Here is a 19,922-nt window from a genome sequence, read left to right on the forward strand (position 1 = left end):
TTTACAGCCTGGTACCGGTGTCATGGTGAAGCCATCGAACATAAGGCTGGTAGTGTTTACAGCCTGGTACCGGTGTCATGGTGAAGTCATCGAACATAAGGCTGGTAGTGTTTACAGCCTGGTACCGGTGTCATGGTGAAGCCATCGAACATAAGGCTGGTAGTGTTTACAGCCTGGTACCGGTGTCATGGTGAAGCCATCGAACATAAGGCTGGTAGTGTTTACAGCCTGGTACCGGTGTCATGGTGAAGTCATCGAACATAAGGCTGGTAGTGTTTACAGCCTGGTACCGGTGTCATGGTGAAGCCATCGAACATAAGGCTGGTAGTGTTTACAGCCTGGTACCGGTGTCATGGTGAAGCCATCGAACATAAGGCTGGTAGTGTTTACAGCCTGGTACCGGTGTCATGGTGAAGCCATCGAACATAAGGCTGGTAGTGTTTACAGCCTGGTTATGTGTCATGGTGAAGCCATCGAACATAAGGCTGGTAGTGTTTACAGCCTGGTACCGGTGTCATGGTGAAGCCATCGAACATAAGGCTGGTAGTGTTTACAGCCTGGTACCGGTGTCATGGTGAAGCCATCGAACATAAGGCTGGTAGTGTTTACAGCCTGGTACCGGTGTCATGGTGAAGTCATCGAACATAAGGCTGGTAGTGTTTACAGCCTGGTACCGGTGTCATGGTGAAGCCATCGAACATAAGGCTGGTAGTGTTTACAGCCTGGTACCGGTGTCATGGTGAAGCCATCGAACATAAGGCTGGTAGTGTTTACAGCCTGGTACCGGTGTCATGGTGAAGCCATCGAACATAAGGCTGGTAGTGTTTACAGCCTGGTACCGGTTCCTACCTAGAACTAGTTTTAAGACCACTCTCTTCTCTCTAACTAACATGTAACTCACTGTCTTGGACAGACAGCCCAGATAGCTGAGGTGTGTGCCCAGGACAGTGTGCTTGAACTTTAATTGGATATAAGCATGAAAATAATATTTAATAATCATTGCCTATTGGATGTCAAACATTTGGTAATCACGACATATAGTCTTCAAAAGAAAACCCGCTACATTTTTCCATTAATAGCAAAAGATCTTTTGTATGAACTATTCCAAAGACAGGATAGCACATACCACAGCCTTTGATATATCAGTCATGAGTGCACTGGATGGAATGAGAAATAGCCATGCATCAAGCGAGCACTTTACCACTGGGCTATGTCCCCCCCCCACCCCACCCCACCCCATCAATGAGTAGGTGTAAGACCACTACACCATCTTCTCTCTCACTAAACACTAACACCTAACAACTAACCCACTGTCCTGGACAGACAGTTGAAATAGGTGAGGTGTGTGTGTCCAGGACAGCGTGCTTGACCTTTAATTATGTATATTAAAGAAAGTCTCAAGTTCCAAAGATTGGTCCCAAGAAATAGTTTTTTCCAACAACTGCTATGTTTATCTTAATCTACTGTTATATCAGGCAGTTTGGTTTTGTCCTTCAATTCTCGTTCCAACCAGTGCACCACAACTGGTCAAAGGCCGTCGTATGTGCTTTCCTGTCTATGGGATGATGCATATAAAAGATCCCTTGCTGCATTAGGAAAAATGTAGTGGGTTTCCTCTGATGACTACATGTTAGAATTACCAAATGTTTGACATCCAATAGCCGATGATTAATAAATCAATGTGCTCTAGTGGTGTTGCTAAACAAAACAAACTTTTTGTCCCTTCAACATCAAGATAACGAAATTTGAATGTATGTTATTAATTGGGTGAACTTAACACTTTATAAATTTATAAATCATTATATGTTACATCTACCTTACTGTCAATCAAACCTGGACATAATAAAGAGTCTTATTTGCTTATTACACCAAGTGGTTTATGATTGATCAAACAGGAAAGCAACAAAATATTTTAATTAAATACCTTTCAAAGTTATAATATTTTTGTGAAGAAATATTTCTACAGACCAGATATTTTGTTTATTTACAAATCAATATACCAGTGATTCAACTATGTTATAGTTGATCAAAAAAGCCAAGTATTAATACTTTGTTTTATATAAACATCTCGTATTTAATAGATTTCTCACTCCAGCCAGTGCACCACAACTGGTATATCAAAGGCTGTGGTATGTGCTATCCTATCTATGGGATGGTGCATATAAAAGATCCCTTGCAGCTAATTAAAAAGAGTAGCCCATTAAATGGCGACAGCAGGTTTCTCTCTCAATATCTGTGTGGTCCTTAACCATATATCGGATACCATATAACCGTAAATAAAATGTGTTAAGTGTGTCGTTAAATAAAACATTTCCTTTCTTCCTATTTAACAATACTTGAATATTGATTACAATGACTACTGCATTGTAAACAATGTCTCATAATTAATAAACTCCATAATATGTGAATCTGTAATATAGTACTGCATTGTAAACAATGTCTCATAATTAATAAACTCCATAATATGTGAATCTGTAATATAGTACTGCATTGTAAACAATGTCTCATAATTAATAAACTCCATAAAATGTGAATCTGTAATATAGTACTGCATTGTAAACAATGTCTCATAATTAATAAACTCCATAATATGTGAATCTGTAATATAGTACTGCATTGTAAACAATGTCTCATACTTAATAAACTCCATAATATGTGAATCTGTAATATAGTACTGCATTGTAAACAATGTCTCATAATTAATAAACTCCATAATATGTGAATCTGTAATATAGTACTGCATTGTAAACAATGTCTCATAATTAATAAACTCCATAATATGTGAATCTGTAATATAGTACTGCATTGTAAACAATGTCTCATAATTAATAAACTCCATAATATGTGAATCTGTAATATAGTACTGCATTGTAAACAATGTCTCATAATTAATAAACTCCATAATATGTGAATCTGTAATATAGTACTGCATTGTAAACAATGTCTCATAATTAATAAACTCCATAATATGTGAATCTGTAATATAGTACTGCATTGTAAACAATGTCTCATAATTAATAAACTCCATAATATGTGAATCTGTAATATAGTACTGCATTGTAAACAATGTCCCATACTTAATCAACTCCATAATATGTGAATCTGTAATATAGTACTGCATTGTAAACAATGTCTCATAATTAATAAACTCCATAATATGTGAATCTGTAATATAGTATGGTATTGTAAACAATGTCTCATAATTAATAAACTCCATAATATGTGAATCTGTAATATAGTACGGTATTGTAAACAAACACCCTTTATTCATACTGAAATAAACTCAGTACTTTGTGACATGGAAAATTACTAATATATTACACCCACCATACGACCAATATCACTTGAACAGGAATTTAAAAATGCATTTATTGTAATTACTACGGTACTAGCAGTTACTACTATATACTAATCAAACATCTTATAAATTAATAAACTCCATACCAGTACTTTGTGAATTTAAAAATCACTATATATTAAACCTAGTCTAAAATGAAACTCAAACCAGAGGGGGAAACACCCCCCCCCCCCAACATTTATTACAGTCCCTACTAGCTAGTTACTACTGTATCCTAAACAAACATCTCCTAAATTAATTATAAATTCAATACTTTGAGAATTTAAAAATCACTATGTTACACCTACAGATGTACCTTACCAGCACTCAAACAAGAATTTATTAACATTTATTACAATTTCTACTATAGCTTGCTACTACTGTATCCTATATAAACATCCCCTAAATTAATAAACTCAGTATTTTTATAATTTATAACTGCTTCTATTAAAAAGTTAATAATTTCATAATTTATAAATCACACCAGTACTACAGTACTATTGGACTATATTACACATACCTTACTTCCAAACCAGACACCCCCACAACAATACGATAAGAAAGTATATATAGGTCTGTGAACCATGCAGTTCAGAAAGTGGAAATGTAAAACGCTTATGAAGCAGTACAAAGCATGAATATAATTAGCTGTTTAATACCCATACACAGAAATATATATCCTGTATTTTTATTAACCATGGCCTGTTGCATACAGCGTTTAACATACCCCGTCCTGACAAATACAACATTACAGGTAAACCGTAGGTAAGAGGTTGTGTGTGTTGAAAAGAGGATTACTTAGGGTATTAAAGAGTTAGAGCTATCGTGTCGGGTATACTTTTAATAGTAAAGGATAAAACAGTTATAGTATGGTGAGTGTGTGTGTGTGTGTATGAGTGTGTGAGTGTGTGTGTTTGTGTGTGTGAGAGAGTGAAAGAGTCTCTGTGTGTGTGTATGTATGTGTGTGAGCGAAAGAGTCTCTGTGTGTGTGTGTGTCTGTGTGTGTATGTGTGTGAGAGAAAGACTGTGTTTTTGTGTGTGTGTGTGTGTGTGTGAGAGTGAATGTGAGTGTGTGTACGTGTGTGTGTGTATGCATATGTGTTTGTGTGTGTATGTGTGCATGTATGTGTGTATGTGTATGTGTGTTTGTGCATATGAGAGAGAGAGAGTGTGTGTTGTGTGTGTGTGCGAATATGTGTGAATGTGTGTGAGTCAATGTGTGTGTGTGAGTGAGAGTCTGTGTGTGTGTATGTGTGTTTGTGTTTACAGTTATGTATGTCTGTGTGTGTGCTTACAGTTATGTATGTCTGTATGTATGTTTACAGTTATTTATGTCTGTGTGTGTGCTTACAGTTATGTATGTCTGTGTGTGTATGTTTACAGTTATGTATGTCTGTGTGTGTGTTTACAGTTATGTATGTCTGTGTGTGTGTTTACAGTTATGTATGTCTGTGTGTGTTTAGTTATGTGTGTGTGTTTACAGTTATGTATGTCTAATGTGTGTGTGTTTACAGTTATGTATGTGTGTATGTTTAGAGCTATGTATGTCTGTATGTATGTTTAGAGTTATGTATGGCTGTATGTCTGTTTACAGTTATGTATGTCTGTGTGTGCTTACAGTTATGTATGTCTGTGTGTGTATGTTTACAGTTATGTATGTCTGTTTACAGTTATATATGTCTGTATGTCGGTTTACAGTTATGTATGTATGTGTGTGTGTGTTTACAGTTATGTATGTATGTGTGTGCTTACAGTTATGTATGTCTGTGTGTATGTTTACAGTTATGTATGTCTGTGTGTGTGTTTACAGTTATGTATGTCTGTGTGTGTGTGTGTGTTTACGGTTATGTATGTCTGTGTGTGTGTTTACAGTTATGTATGTCTATGTGTGTGTGTGTGTGTTTACAGTTATGTATGTCTGTGTGTGTGTTTACAGTTATGTATGTCTGTGTGTGTATGTTTATAGTTATAGTATTATCATATAAATGAATCTACAAATGTCAAGCTTAGCCTAGCCAGAGGCAATCAGATGCATTCCAAAGTTATGCTTTCTCAAATGATACACAGTAGAGATGTTGGGACTGAACGGGAACTAGTATTCTTGAAGATAACTTTTTTGCTGCAGTTTGTCACTGTTGTTAAAAATATCCCATTAAAAAATAGGTCTCTTAATACTGGTATTTTAGTGATTTGGGATCCAATTAAGGTGGCCGCTGGTCACGTTAGACAGGTGACTGCTAATTACGAGTGCATTTATATTTTTCATTTCAACTTATTTTTCATGCTTATATCCAATTAAGGTCCAAGCACGCTGTTCTGGGCACACACATCAGCAATCTGGGCTGTCTGTCCAGAACAGTGGGTTAGTGGTTAGTGGTTAGTGAGAGAGAAGAGGGTGTAGTGGTCTTACACCTACCCACTGAGTCGTTAAAACCTGTTCTGGGTGGGAGCCAGTACCGGGCTGCAAACCCTGTACCTACCAGCCTTATGTCTGATGACTTAACCACGACGCCACCTAGGCTGGTCGCATTTATATTAACAATTATTTGATAGGAAAAAATGTGGCTACTGTCTGCAGGTGACCGCTGATTACAGGTGACCCCTGATTACAGGTGACCGCTGATTACATGTGACCCCTGATTACAGGTGATCCCTGATTACAGGTGGTCGCTAGGCTAGGTCTGACTGTATGTTTGAAGTCTTCTATCTCAATCCTTTCACGCTTCACTTGGTAGTATCAGATATTTATTAATGCCATGCACACAGGGAGCAAGGGTGAATAGTTACAAAAAGTATAACCGTATATTAACTGTGCACACAGAAATAAGTTAATAGTATATTTAAGTGGCGATTCGGTTCTTAATTATTAATATCAAGGGACTCAAACACTGCGTTACTAGAGAGAAAATAATTGCTGGGTAAAGAATGAACTGAAAACTTTAATACACAGAGTCAACACAAACATAAATCTGTTTCAGTGGATAGACAGTGTAAAGAAATACTAGAATATACAAGTCGTTAAATCTGTGAAGCAAAATAAAATGTTACGGGTGAAAGGAAATATTTTGTCCAACAGATACAGTTGTTGGTTCTTTTAATCTGTCTTCTTACGGGTGGGGGGGGGGGGATTTAGCTCAGTCGGTTGAGTGCTCGCTTGACGCGCTTGTGTCAAAGGATCTAACCACCTCAGTGGATCCATTTAACTGTTCAACAATTCTCATTCCAACCAATTCACCACAACTGGTCAAAGGCCATAGTATGTGCTTTCCTGTCTGTGGAAAAGTACATATAAAAGATCCCTTGTTGCATTAAGAATATGTAACGGGTTTCTTCTGGTGACTACATGTATGTATCAGAATTACCAAATGTTTGACATCCAATAGCCGATGATTAATTAATCAATGTGCTCTAGTGGTGTCGTTAAACAAAACAAACTTCTTCTTAGGGGTGGGATCTGGCTCAGTCGACACAGTGCTCACCTGCAGTGCTTGGGTTGAAGGATCAAACCCTCTCTGATTGTATTTGTTTTCATTTCAACCAGTGCACTGCAACTGGTATATAAAAGACCATGATATGTGCTGTCCTGTCTGTAGGAAACTGCCTATAAAAGATCCGTTTACTGCTAATGGATAGATTTCGTGTGTTTTATTTAAGACTAGACTAGACTAGACTAGACTAGACTAGACTAGACTAGACTAGACTAGACTAAACTAAACTTACCAACTAAATAACAATTCTTACTCACTCACTCACTTACTCATTTGTTAATTTATTTATCCATCCATGCATCCATGCATCCATGCATCATCCATCCATCCATCCATCCATTGTTTTTATCCAGTCTTTTAGGTTACATAATGTACAGCAACAATTTGCATACCAAAATATTTTGACTTTTCACAAGTTTGTGTAAAAGTATCTTCTATACATTGAACTAGATTTTGGACACAATGGTGAGATTTGGGTACTCTTTGATCACCTTGCATATAGCCATTTTAGCATCAAGCATGGTTATCATGGATCCAACAATCGGCCTTGGTGGTATCATGATTAATCCACTGGACATGAGGCTGGTAGTACCGGCTCCCACCCAGAGTGAGTTTTAACAACTCAATGGGTAGGTGTAAGACCATTACACCCTCTTCTCTCTCACTAACCACTAACCACTAACCCACTGTCCTGCACAGACAGCCCAGATAGCATGCTTGAACCTTAATTGGATATAAGCATGAAAATAAGTGTTTAAAAACATATAGTACACACAATGGTGAGATTCGGATACTTTGATCACTATTTACATAGGCCATTTTAGCATCTTACATCGTTACCATGGATCCAACTTTTGATATTGCCAGCCACTTGATCTAGGAAGATGGGACAATCTAATTAAAATTAGCTCCACTATTATATGTGGATCTAACACCAGCCAGTTGGAGCTCATGTCCACCAATCAAAACCTTACTTGCAGAATCCTGCCAGTGATTTAAAACTAACAACACTGCGTAGTCCCCAATGTCCAGGTAACATTTTGTCTGTAAATAATAATTTAAATATTGACCAATCACACTTCGACTTTTATAACGTTATTTGGGAGCATACAAATTCTAAAAATATCAGGCGAGTCTATTTTAGTGGCCGCAGTACAGCGAACCATACCAATATGTACGGGGTGGGTTATCAGTCTTCAATTTTACATTAAAAATTATTTATTTATTTATACAATTTTTTTTTTTAAATCAGTCTTCAGTTTTACATTACAAATTATTTATTTTATAAAATAAAACATGTTTTAAGGCATTCGTAATTCACACGAAACATGTCGTATACCCTCAGGATAATTCGGAATGTTTTCAAATTATTTTTAAATCACTGGCAGGATTCTTCAAGTAAGGTTTTGATTGGTGGACATGAGCTTCAACTGGCTGGTGTTAGATCCACATGTAATAGTGGAGCTAATTTTCATTAGATTGGGTACGGGAGAGATGAGTGGAATAAAAATGGCGGCAGTTGTTAAATTTATTCTGTCTGAGAGAAAAACACTAAATAATACATTAAACAATAAAAAGGAAATACAAATATATTAAAATGGCCGAGTCTATGACAATTGTACCTGTTTCGCCACTTGTTACGGGTTGGGGGGGGGGGGGGGGATGTTTATTTGTTTGATTGTTTGTTTCATTTTATTTTATGTTTGGTAACTCATACTTACATTATTGGCCTCGGTGGCATCGTGGCAGGCTATCGGTATACAGGCTGGTAGGTACTGGGTTCGGATCCCAGTTGAGGCATGGGATTTTTAATCCAGATACCGACTCCAAACCCTGAGTGAGTGCTCCGCAAGGCTCAATGGGTAGGTGTAAACCACTTGCACCAACCAGTGATCCATAACTGGTTCAACAAAGGCCATGGTTTGTGCTATCCTGCCTGTGGGAAGCGCAAATAAAAGATCCCTTGCTGCTAATCGGAAGAGTAGCCCATGTAGTGGCAACAGCAGGTTTCCTCTCAAAATCTGTATGGTCCTTAACCATATGTCTGATGCCATATAACCGTAAATAAAATGTGTTGAATGCGTCGTTAAATAAAACACTTCTTTCTTTCATACTTACATTAGTATCTAGATTAAAACATTGAATATATCCTTACCTATATAAATAGTTAACAAAAAAAAATATATATTTAAAAGACTGAGTCTATGATAGTTTGTACCTTTTCTTTCACCTTTTTTAATGTGCATTTATTTGTTTGTTTTGTTTCATTTTGTTCTTGTTTTTGTTATTTCAAACTTTCATTAGATCTTGATACAAACATTTAATACATCATTATACTCATAAATATTTAACAAAAATAGGAAGAAAATATAAATATACTAAACAAACTGAGTCTATAAAATGGCTCACAGTGTTTTCACAAAACGTTTGTATCGACTTTCATTCATTGATTCATTTACTTTTGACACCCAACAGTTAATTTTCATTAAACATTAATTCATTTCATTTTGTTATACAGACGAGCCAGGTCAGGTCAAATATTTATAACATTCTAATTTCCCTGGTAAAATACTCTAAACAGACTGAACTATTACATATTGCGAGGCCATGGTTTGTGCTATCCTGCATGTGGGAAGCGCAAATAAAAGATCCCTTGCTGCTAATCGGAAAGAGTAGCCCATGTAGGGCGACAGTTGGTTTCCCTCAAAATCTGTGTGGTCCTTAACCATATGTCTGACGCCATATAACCGTAAATAAAATGTGTTGAGTGCGTCGTTAAATAAAACATTTCTTTCTTTCTTTCTGGATAAAAAATTCCATGTCTCGACTGGGATCTGAACCCAGTAACTACCAGCCTGTAGACCGATGGCCTAAGCACAACGCCACCGAGGCCGGTCAAAAAACCAACAAAAAAACAAACAAAAAAACAAACCCACTTACCACTCATGACTTTTTCTTTCTTCTTTTGCGACAGTTTTTCAACTTCCTCCTGGTCAACAAACTCATGTTGCGAGCTGAAGTCTGTTGTCACAAACTGAGACTCTCCACTGACGTCGGTACTGGTGGAGGCGTCATCCTCCGCTGTTGAAATGATGCTCATACCGCGGAAAATGTCCACACGGCGACCAAGACTAGACGTGTTTGAGTGAATATACCACATCAAATTCTCCCATTAAAACAGAGCTTGATGTGTTTGTATGTCACATGAATTTCTTCCATTAAAACAAAGCTTGATGTGTTTATATGTCACATGAATTTCTTCCATTAAAACAAAGATTGATGTGTTTATATATCACATGAATTTCTTCCATTAAAACAAAGATTGATGTTTATATATTACATGAATTTTTCCATTAAAAGAAAGCTAGATGTGTTTGAATTTATATATCACATGAAATGCTTCCATTAAGATAAAGCAACTGATTAAAAATGTTCAGACTTGTAAAAATGTTTAGAAAATTCATTAAAGTGGTTAAATACAGTGTAGATCAATAAAAAGTCTAGTGTATCTTGTGTCCAAAATCATCATCCAATCAAATGAACTGAGGCAAATGTCTTCCAAGAATGAAAAATGTCCAATAAAATTAGTCCAAATTTACATCTCATGTGAAAAATCCAATCAAATGAACTGATAGAAAAGACTTCCAAAAACAGCTTTCCACAGCTTTCAGTTTTTAATTAGCTTAAATAGCATGTGAGAAATATTTTATATTTGATTATGCAATCATATTTGAGATGTATCTTATGTCCAATGAAACACACCAAGTTGATACTTTCAAATCATTCATCACCAAAGAGTTCAAATTACATTAAAACTGAACCAGGATACAAAGTAGATGTATAAAAACCCCATTCCACTACATATTGCTGAGAAAAACCTTTAAAAACAACACAGAAAGCAATGTCAATATTTCTCAAAACAAAAAAACACAAAAACAAATCAAAACTTAAAACTCAGAAAATTGTCACAAAACTCAAAAAAGTCCAATATTTTTCATTTCATTGCAGAAATCTATTCAATAATACATAAACCTATTGCTTTTATATTGCAGTGAATGTTTTTTATTTTGTCTTCTTTTAGCAAATGTGCTCAGAAAATAGCGACAAATGTTGAAATCTCTTCAAAATAATTATTGCAAGAATACACACAGCATCTCATTATTACAATTTTTTTTTACAACAAATCCATTCCGACTTTAATAGACTCGATTTCTAAACATCCTGACGTAACACAACTCCAACAACAACTTCCGATTTGCTCTCTTCTTTAATGGCAGCCAGGACAGGAAAGTGAAAACTCTCATTTAGAAGTGATGTTGTCAACGCAACAACAAAACCGACCTCGAGATATTGATGGTCTATGTTTTCATTGAAAGTCAGGACATGTAGTCTCAATTTGATACAACCCAACAATCTTTATAGCACGGAGGACAATAAAAGAAGTGACAGGAAATCAATGCTGTACATCAAATTCCATCAATAAGTGCACACAGTTGTCACCTTTGACCGGTTATCTTTCTCTTTAACATTGATTTATTGATCCAGGTAGTTTGCGTCTGCTACTGTCAAGGGAGATAACTTCTGTGGCCTTGTCAACCGAGCTCTTCTTTTGAATTATGCTATCTATTTGAGTGTTTTGAACTCTAAAAAATATGAATATTGATTGAAGAGGATTAATTGAAGAAATTTTATAGAGTCAAATTAATTGATGCAATTTCACTTGTTACAGTCAAGGGAGACAACTCTTGCAGTCTTGTCAACTTAAAAAAAAAAAACTATTCAGTCGTCTTTACAATGTATTCTGAACCAGTCTAATTGGGTGTTTCATACACTAAAATATTAATCAAGTTCCAGTAAATTTGATATTTTCTAAAATAAAAAATATTGTAAACAACAGAGCTAAATTCAGATCCAGACTGAAGAATAAACTAAGTCTGCTGTGGTGAAGGCAGATAACTCTTGTGGTTTTGTACCTCAACTCTGAACTCTTCAGTTAATAAACAAATCAAGTTCTAGTACAAACAATTCTTCATCTGCTGTAGTCAGGGTGGATTATTCCTGTCAAATTGGAATTCTTTTTAAAAACCAAATCTGCTATGGTCAAAGGGGGGACAACTCTTGTAGTCTCATCAACTCTGAATGAACTCTTCAACCCTGGTCAGACCACATCTGAAAGACAAAGAAATTTGTAACAGACCTAAGAAAGGATTTAACTGACAAGATGATGATTGTTATATAATTGATATCAGTGCAATCACGGCATTTAAAGCTTGGCATTTAGTCTTGAAGATATTTTTGATATTAAATGGCAAAACTTCCGAAAGTTCTAGCATTCAGTTCATTCAAGCTTAGGGGTTAGGGTTAATGATAGTGTTAGCTTGCATGCATGCTGGAATGTTCGGAAGTCTTTCCCATTTTAAATAAATAATAACTAGTTAATGACGTAGGATATTCTACATCATTAACTAGCTATTATTCTCAGTCAATAAAAATTAAGGGGAAAAGCTATTATTTCTGTTATTTCAGCTACATTGTACGATGACCTAGAGGTCAAATGAGCAATTTTATAATGTAGCTGTCCGTATGAGGTCAAAAGTCATATCCTATTACCATAGGTATATCACTTTGCTTTATTCACTTCACCTGCTTTATTCCGTCAATAGAAACAGTGGCTGCAGGCTAAATAATTGAGCTGCAGTGTTGAAGATATTTTAATATTAAAGGAACTATCCTGAGTTTGCTGCCATTGTAATGTGTTTACGACTATCTGGAGCCATTACAATGACTAAAACATGACATATTAAAGATATTTTCTGTTTAGAATATCACTGTCTGTGTTTACGACTATCCGGAGCCATTACAATGACTAAAACATGACATATTAAAGATATTTTCTGTTTAGAATATCACTGTCTGTGTTTACGACTATCCGGAGCCATTACAATGACTAAAACATTACATATTAAAGATATTTTCTGTTTAGAATATCACTGTCTGTGTTTACGACTATCCGGAGCCATTACAATGACTAAAACATGACATATTAAAGATATTTTCTGTTTAGAATATCACTGTCTGTGTTTACGACTATCCGGAGCCATTACAATGACTAAAACATGACATATTAAAGATATTTTCTGTTTAGAATATCACTGTCTGTGTAATGAAAGTGTTTGTTGTTGTCCTAATGCTTGTAGTAGCCCGAACTGGATTTTACCTTCCAATAATTCCGTACATACGAAAAAGTATATATTACGAAGTAAAATGAATAATGATTGCTACAAAACACTAGCACATGACTGCAAATACATTGGATATACAGTTACAATTGAGGTTCAAGCATACTGTCCTGGGCACATATCTCAACTCTCAGGGCTGTTTTTGTTTGGACAGTGGGTTAGTTTGTTAGTGTTGTTAGTGACTGAGTAGCCAGTGTAATGGCCTTTGTAGTGAGTTGTTAGTGAGAAAGAAGCCAGTGTAATGGCCTTACACCTACCCACTGTGTAGAAAGAAGCCAGTGTAATGGCCTTACACCTACCCACTGAGTTGTTAGTGAGAAAGAAGCCAGTGTAATGGCCTTACACCTACCCACTGAGTTGTTAGTGAGAAAGAAGCCAGTGTAATGGCCTTACACCTACCCACTGAGTTGTTAGTGAGAAAGAAGCCAGTGTAATGGCCTTACACCTACCCACTGAGTTGTTAGTGAGAAAGAAGCCAGTGTAATGGCCTTACACCTACCCACTGAGTTGTTAGTGAGAAAGAAGCCAGTGTAATGGCCTTTCACCTACCCACTGAGTTGTTAAACTCACTCTGCATTGGAGCAGGTACTGGGAGGTGAACTTTGTACCTACCAGCCTCAAGTCCAAGGCTTAAACACAGGTTTGTGTGTGCAGGAATTTTAGCATGGGGATGGATCTACACTGTGTTGACCGATAGTGGAGTAGACCAATGTTTATAGTGGGGTAGACCGATGTTTATAGTGTGGTAGACCGATGTTTATAGTGGGGTAGACCGATGTTTATAGTGGGGTAGACCGATGTTTATAGTGGGGTAGACCGATGTTTATAGTGGAGTAGACCCATGTTTATAGTGGGGTAGACCGATGTTTATAGTGGAGTAGAACGAAGTTTATAGCGGGGTAGACCGAAGTTTATAGCGGGGTAGACCGATGTTTATAGTGGGGTAGACTGAAGTTTATAGTGGAGTAGACCGATGTTTATAGTGTGGTAGACCGATGTTTATAGTGGGGTAGACCGATGTTTATAGTGGGTAGACCGATGTTTATAATGGGGTAGACCGATGTTTATAGTGGGGTAGACCGATGTTTATAGTGTGGTAGACCGATGTTTATAGTGTGGTAGACCGATGTTTATAGTGTGGTAGACCGATGTTTATAGCGTGGTAGACCGATGTTTATAGTGGGAAAGACCAAAGTTTATAGTGGGGTAGACCGAAATTTATAGTGAGGTAGACCGATGTCTATAGTGGGGTAGACCGATGTTTATAGTGGGGTAGACCGATGTTTATAGTGGGAAAGACCAAAGTTTATAGTGGGGTAGACCGAAATTTATAGTGGGGTAGACCGATGTTTATAGTGGGTAGACCGATGTTTATAGTGGGTAGACCAATGTTTATAGTGTGGTAGACCGATGTTTATAGTGGAGTAGACCGAAGTTTATAGTGGGGTAGACCGATGTTTATAGTGTGGTAGACCGAGTTTATAGCGGGGTAGACCGAAGTTTATAGTGGGTAGACCGAAGTTTATAGTGGAGTAGACCGATGTTTATAGAGACCGATGTTTATAGTGGAGTAGAGCAATGTTTATAGTGTGGTAGACCGAAGTTTATAGTGTGGTAGACCGATGTTTATAGTGGGTAGACCGATGTTTATAGTGGAGTAGAGCAATGTTTATAGTGATGTAGACCGAAGTTTATAGTGTGGTAGACCGAAGTTTATAGTGGAGTAGACCGATGTTTATAGTGGAGTAGACCGATGTTTGTGGAGTAGACCGAAGTTTATGGTGGGGTAGACCGATGTTTATAGTGTGGTAGACCGATGTTTATAGCGTGGTAGACCGATGTTTATAGCGTGGTAGACCGATGTTTATAGTGGGATAGACTGAAGTTTATAGTGTGGTAGACCGATGTTTATAGTGGGGTAGACCGATGTTTATAGTGGAATAGACCGAAGTTTATAGTGTGGCAGACCGAAGTTTATAGTGGGGTAGACCGATGTTTATAGTGGGGTAGACCGAAGTTTAGAGTGATGTAGACCAATGTTTATAGTGTGGTAGACCGAAGTTTAAAGTGGAGTAGACCGAAGTTTATAGTGTGGTAGACCGAAGTTTATAGTGGAGTAGACCGATGTTTATAGTGGAGTAGACCGAAGTTTATAGTGATGTAGACCGAAGTTTATAGTGGAGTAGACCGATGTTTATAGTGGAGGAGACCGAAGTTTATAGTGTGGCAGACCGATGTTTATAGTGTGTAGACCGATGTTTATAGTGGAGTAGACCAAGTTTATAGTGTGGTAGACCGATGTTTATAGTGGGGTAGACCGAAGTTTATAGTGTGGTAGACCGATGTTTATAGTGGGGTAGACCGAAGTTTATAGTTGGGAAGAATGAAGTTTATAGTGGTGTAGACCGATGTTTATAGTGGGGTAGACCGAAGTTTATAGTGTGTAGACCGATGTTTATAGTGGAGTAGACCAAGTTTATAGTGGGGTAGACCGATGTTTATAGTGGGGTAGACCGAAGTTTATAGTGTGTAGACCGATGTTTATAGTGGAGTAGACCAAGTTTATAGTGGGGTAGACCGAAATTTATAGTGAGGTAGACCGATGTCTATAGTGGGGTAGACCGATGTTTATAGTGGGGTAGACCGATGTTTATAGTGGGAAAGACCAAAGTTTATAGTGGGGTAGACCGAAATTTATAGTGAGGTAGACCGATGTCTATAGTGGGGTAGACCGATGTTTATAGTGGGGTAGACCGATGTTTATAGTGGGAAAGACCAAAGTTTATAGTGGGGTAGACCGAAATTTATAGTGGGGTAGACCGATGTCTATAGTGGGGTAGACCGATGTTTATAGTGGGGTAGACCAATGTTTATAGTGTGGTAGACCGATGTTTATAGTGGAGTAGACCGAAGTTTATAGTGGGGTAGACCGGTGTTTATAGTGTGGTAGACCGAAGTTTATAGCGGGGTAGACCGAAGTTTATAGTGGGTAGACCGAAGTTTATAGTGGAGTAGACCGATGTTTATAGTGGGTAGACCGATGTTTATAGTGGAGTAGAGCAATGTTTATAGTGTGGTAGACCGAAGTTTATAGTGTGGTAGACCGATGTTTATAGTGGGTAGACCGATGTTTATAGTGGAGTAGAGCAATGTTTATAGTGATGTAGACCGAAGTTTATAGTGTGGTAGACCGAAGTTTATAGTGGAGTAGACCGATGTTTATAGTGGAGTAGACCGATGTTTGTGGAGTAGACCGAAGTTTATGGTGGGGTAGACCGATGTTTATAGTGTGGTAGACCGATGTTTATAGTCGGGTAGACCGATGTTTATAGCGTGGTAGACCGATGTTTATAGCGTGGTAGACCGATGTTTATAGTGGGATAGACTGAAGTTTATAGTGTGGTAGACCGATGTTTATAGTGGGGTAGACCGATGTTTATAGTGGAATAGACCGAAGTTTATAGTGTGGCAGACTGAAGTTTATAGTGGGGTAGACCGATGTTTATAGTGGGGTAGACCGAAGTTTATAGTGATGTAGACCAATGTTTATAGTGTGGTAGACCGAAGTTTAAAGTGGAGTAGACCGAAGTTTATAGTGTGGCAGACCGAAGTTTATAGTGGAGTAGACCGATGTTTATAGTGGAGTAGACCGAAGTTTATAGTGATGTAGACCGAAGTTTATAGTGGAGTAGACCGATGTTTATAGACCGAAGTTTATAGTGTGGCAGACCGATGTTTATAGTGTGTAGACCGATGTTTATAGTGGAGTAGACCAAGTTTATAGTGTGGTAGACCGATGTTTATAGTGGGGTAGACCGAAGTTTATAGTGTGGTAGACCGATGTTTATAGTGGGGTAGACCGAAGTTTATAGTTGGGAAGAATGAAGTTTATAGTGGTGTAGACCAAAGTTTATAGTTTAGACCGATATAGTGGAGTAGACCAAGTTTATAGTGGGGTAGACCGATGTTTATAGTGGGGTAGACCGAAGTTTATAGTGTGTAGACCGATGTTTATAGTGGAGTAGACCAAGTTTATAGTGGGGTAGACCGATGTTTATAGTGGGGTAGACCGATGTTTATAGTGTGTAGACCGATGTTTATAGTGGAGTAGACCAAGTTTATAGTGTGGTAGACCGAAGTTTATAGTGGGGTAGACCGAAGTTTATAGTGGGGTAGACCGATGTTTATAGTTTACCGATGTTTATAGTGGGGTAGACCGATGTTTATAGTGTGGTAGACCGATGTTTATAGTGGGGTAGACCGAAGTTTATAGTTGGGAAGAATGAAGTTTATAGTGGGGTAGACCGATGTTTATAGTGGGGTAGACCGAAGTTTATAGTGTGTAGACCGATATAGTGGAGTAGACCAAGTTTATAGTGGGGTAGACCGATGTTTATAGTGGGGTAGACCGATGTTTATAGTGTGTAGACTGATAGTGGAGTAGACCAAGTTTATAGTGTGGTAGACCGAAGTTTATAGTGGAGTAGACCGATGTTTATAGTAGACCGAAGTTTATAGTGTTTTATAGTGTGTAGACCGATGTTTATAGTTTATAGTGAGACCGTTTATACTGGGGTAGACCGAAGTTTATAGTTGGGAAGAATGAAGTTTATAGTGGGGTAGACCGATGTTTATAGTGGAGTAGACCAAGTTTATAGTGGGGTAGACCGATGTTTATAGTGGGGTAGACCGAAGTTTATAGTGTGTAGACCGATGTTTATAGTGGAGTAGACCAAGTTTATAGTGGGGTAGACCGATGTTTATAGTGTGTAGACTGATGTTTATAGTGGAGTAGACCAAGTTTATAGTGTGGTAGACCGAAGTTTATAGTGGAGTAGACCGATGTTTATAGTGGAGGAGACCGAAGTTTATAGTGTGGCAGACCGATGTTTATAGTGTGTAGACCGATGTTTATAGTGGAGTAGACCAAGTTTATAGTGTGGTAGACCGATGTTTATAGTGGGGTAGACCGAAGTTTATAGTGTGTAGACCGATGTTTATAGTGGAGTAGACCAAGTTTATAGTGGGGTAGACCGATGTTTATAGTGGGGTAGACCGATGTTTATAGTGTGTAGACCGAAGTTTATAGTGGGGTAGACCGAAGTTTTTATAGTGTGTAGACCGATGTTTATAGTGGAGTAGACCAAGTTTATAGTGTGGTAGACCGAAGTTTATAGTGGGGTAGACCGAAGTTTATAGTGGGGTAGACCGATGTTTATAGTGGGGTAGACCAAGTTTATAGTGTGGTAGACCGATGTTTATAGTGTGTAGACTGAAGTTTATAGTGGGTAGACCGAAGTTTATAGTTGGGAAGAATGAAGTTTATAGTGGGTAGACCAAAGTTTATGGTTGGGAAGAATGAAGTTTATAGTGTGTAGACCGATGTTTATAGTGGAGTAGACCAAGTTTATAGTGGGGTAGACCGATGTTTATAGTGGGGTAGACCGATGTTTATAGTGTGTAGACCGAAGTTTATAGTGGGGTAGACCGAAGTTTATAGTGTGTAGACCGATGTTTATAGTGTGTAGACCGATGTTTATAGTGGAGTAGACCAAGTTTATAGTGTGGTAGACCGAAGTTTATAGTGGGGTAGACCGAAGTTTATAGTGGGGTAGACCGATGTTTATAGTGGGGTAGACCAAGTTTATAGTGTGGTAGACCGATGTTTATAGTGGGGTAGACCGAAGTTTATAGTGTGGTAGACCGAAGTTTATACTGGGGTAGACCGAAGTTTATAGTTGGGAAGAATGAAGTTTATAGTGTGTAGACCGATGTTTATAGTGGAGTAGACCAAGTTTATAGTGGGGTAGACCGATGTTTATAGTGGGCTAGACCGAAGTTTATAGTGTGTAGACCGATGTTTATAGTGGAGTAGACCAAGTTTATAGTGGGGTAGACCGATGTTTATAGTGGGGTAGACCGAAGTTTATAGTGTGTAGACTGATGTTTATAGTGGAATAGACCAAGTTTATAGTGGGGTAGACCGATGTTTATAGTGGGGTAGACCGATGTTTATAGTGTGTAGACTGATGTTTATAGTGGAGTAGACCAAGTTTATAGTGTGGTAGACCGAAGTTTATAGTGGGGTAGACCGAAGTTTATAGTTGGGAAGAATGAAGTTTATAGTTGGGTAGACCGAAGTTTATAGTTGGGAAGAATGAAGTTTATAGTGGGTAGACCAAAGTTTATGGTTGGGAAGAATGAAGTTTATAGTGGAGTAGAGTTAAGCTCCCACTGGAAATATACAGAGAAAAACCCTCCAACTAAATTTGCTTAAGCAAGGAGAGGATTCAAGCCTACCTCCCCCTGAACGTGCTGTCAAGGTCGGTTTCCATACAGAGAGTAACATTATACTAAGTAGTGAGGTCCCGAAAACCACTTGACTTACCGCAAACAGCACACATCACCAGGATACTAATGGATGTGGCTTTTTGTGTTCAAAGTAAACACACTCTCAAAAAATGTTTGTCATTCAAACTGCTTCAATAAATCTCATAGCAAACACATTTTCTAAATTGCTTTCCAACTTTCTGTTAATGTCACCCTCTCCTTTTTTATCCACCCAACTGAGACCCTTCCTTTTCAGCTTAATCCCAAACCGAGTGAAATTACAGCAAATAGAAACTATTTCTACTGTTGTGTACTATTATTATATTTACTGGTTGTGAAATATCAAAAAATATCAGTTTCATAATATTGTTATCTTCTTGTAGGGAATTTTTTTGTTTGTTATCACTACTCTATAAAAAAAAGAATGTTACAGAAATGGCCATTAGATACCATTTATCTTACAAGTGGTTTTAAAATAAGTGAAAGTGAGTTGTGAGATCAATATATAATAACTATAAGGTAGTTAAT

General features: G+C 37.6%; 1 protein-coding gene across 1 annotated transcript in view; it reads right to left on the minus strand.

The window, feature by feature from the left end:
• Positions 1 to 9,925, minus strand: part of LOC121377854 — a 108,670-nt gene extending 98,745 nt beyond the window's left edge. Inside the window, exon 1 of the mRNA XM_041505952.1 lies at positions 9,766 to 9,925. Coding sequence (XP_041361886.1) covers positions 9,766 to 9,925 — 160 coding nt within the window. The remainder of the gene's footprint in view (positions 1 to 9,765) is intronic.
• Between the last annotated feature and the right edge of the window lie 9,997 nt (positions 9,926 to 19,922).

The sequence above is a fragment of the Gigantopelta aegis genome, chromosome 7 (assembly GCF_016097555.1).
Source record: "Gigantopelta aegis isolate Gae_Host chromosome 7, Gae_host_genome, whole genome shotgun sequence".
In the NCBI taxonomy this organism is placed as follows: Eukaryota; Metazoa; Mollusca; class Gastropoda; order Neomphalida; family Peltospiridae; genus Gigantopelta; species Gigantopelta aegis.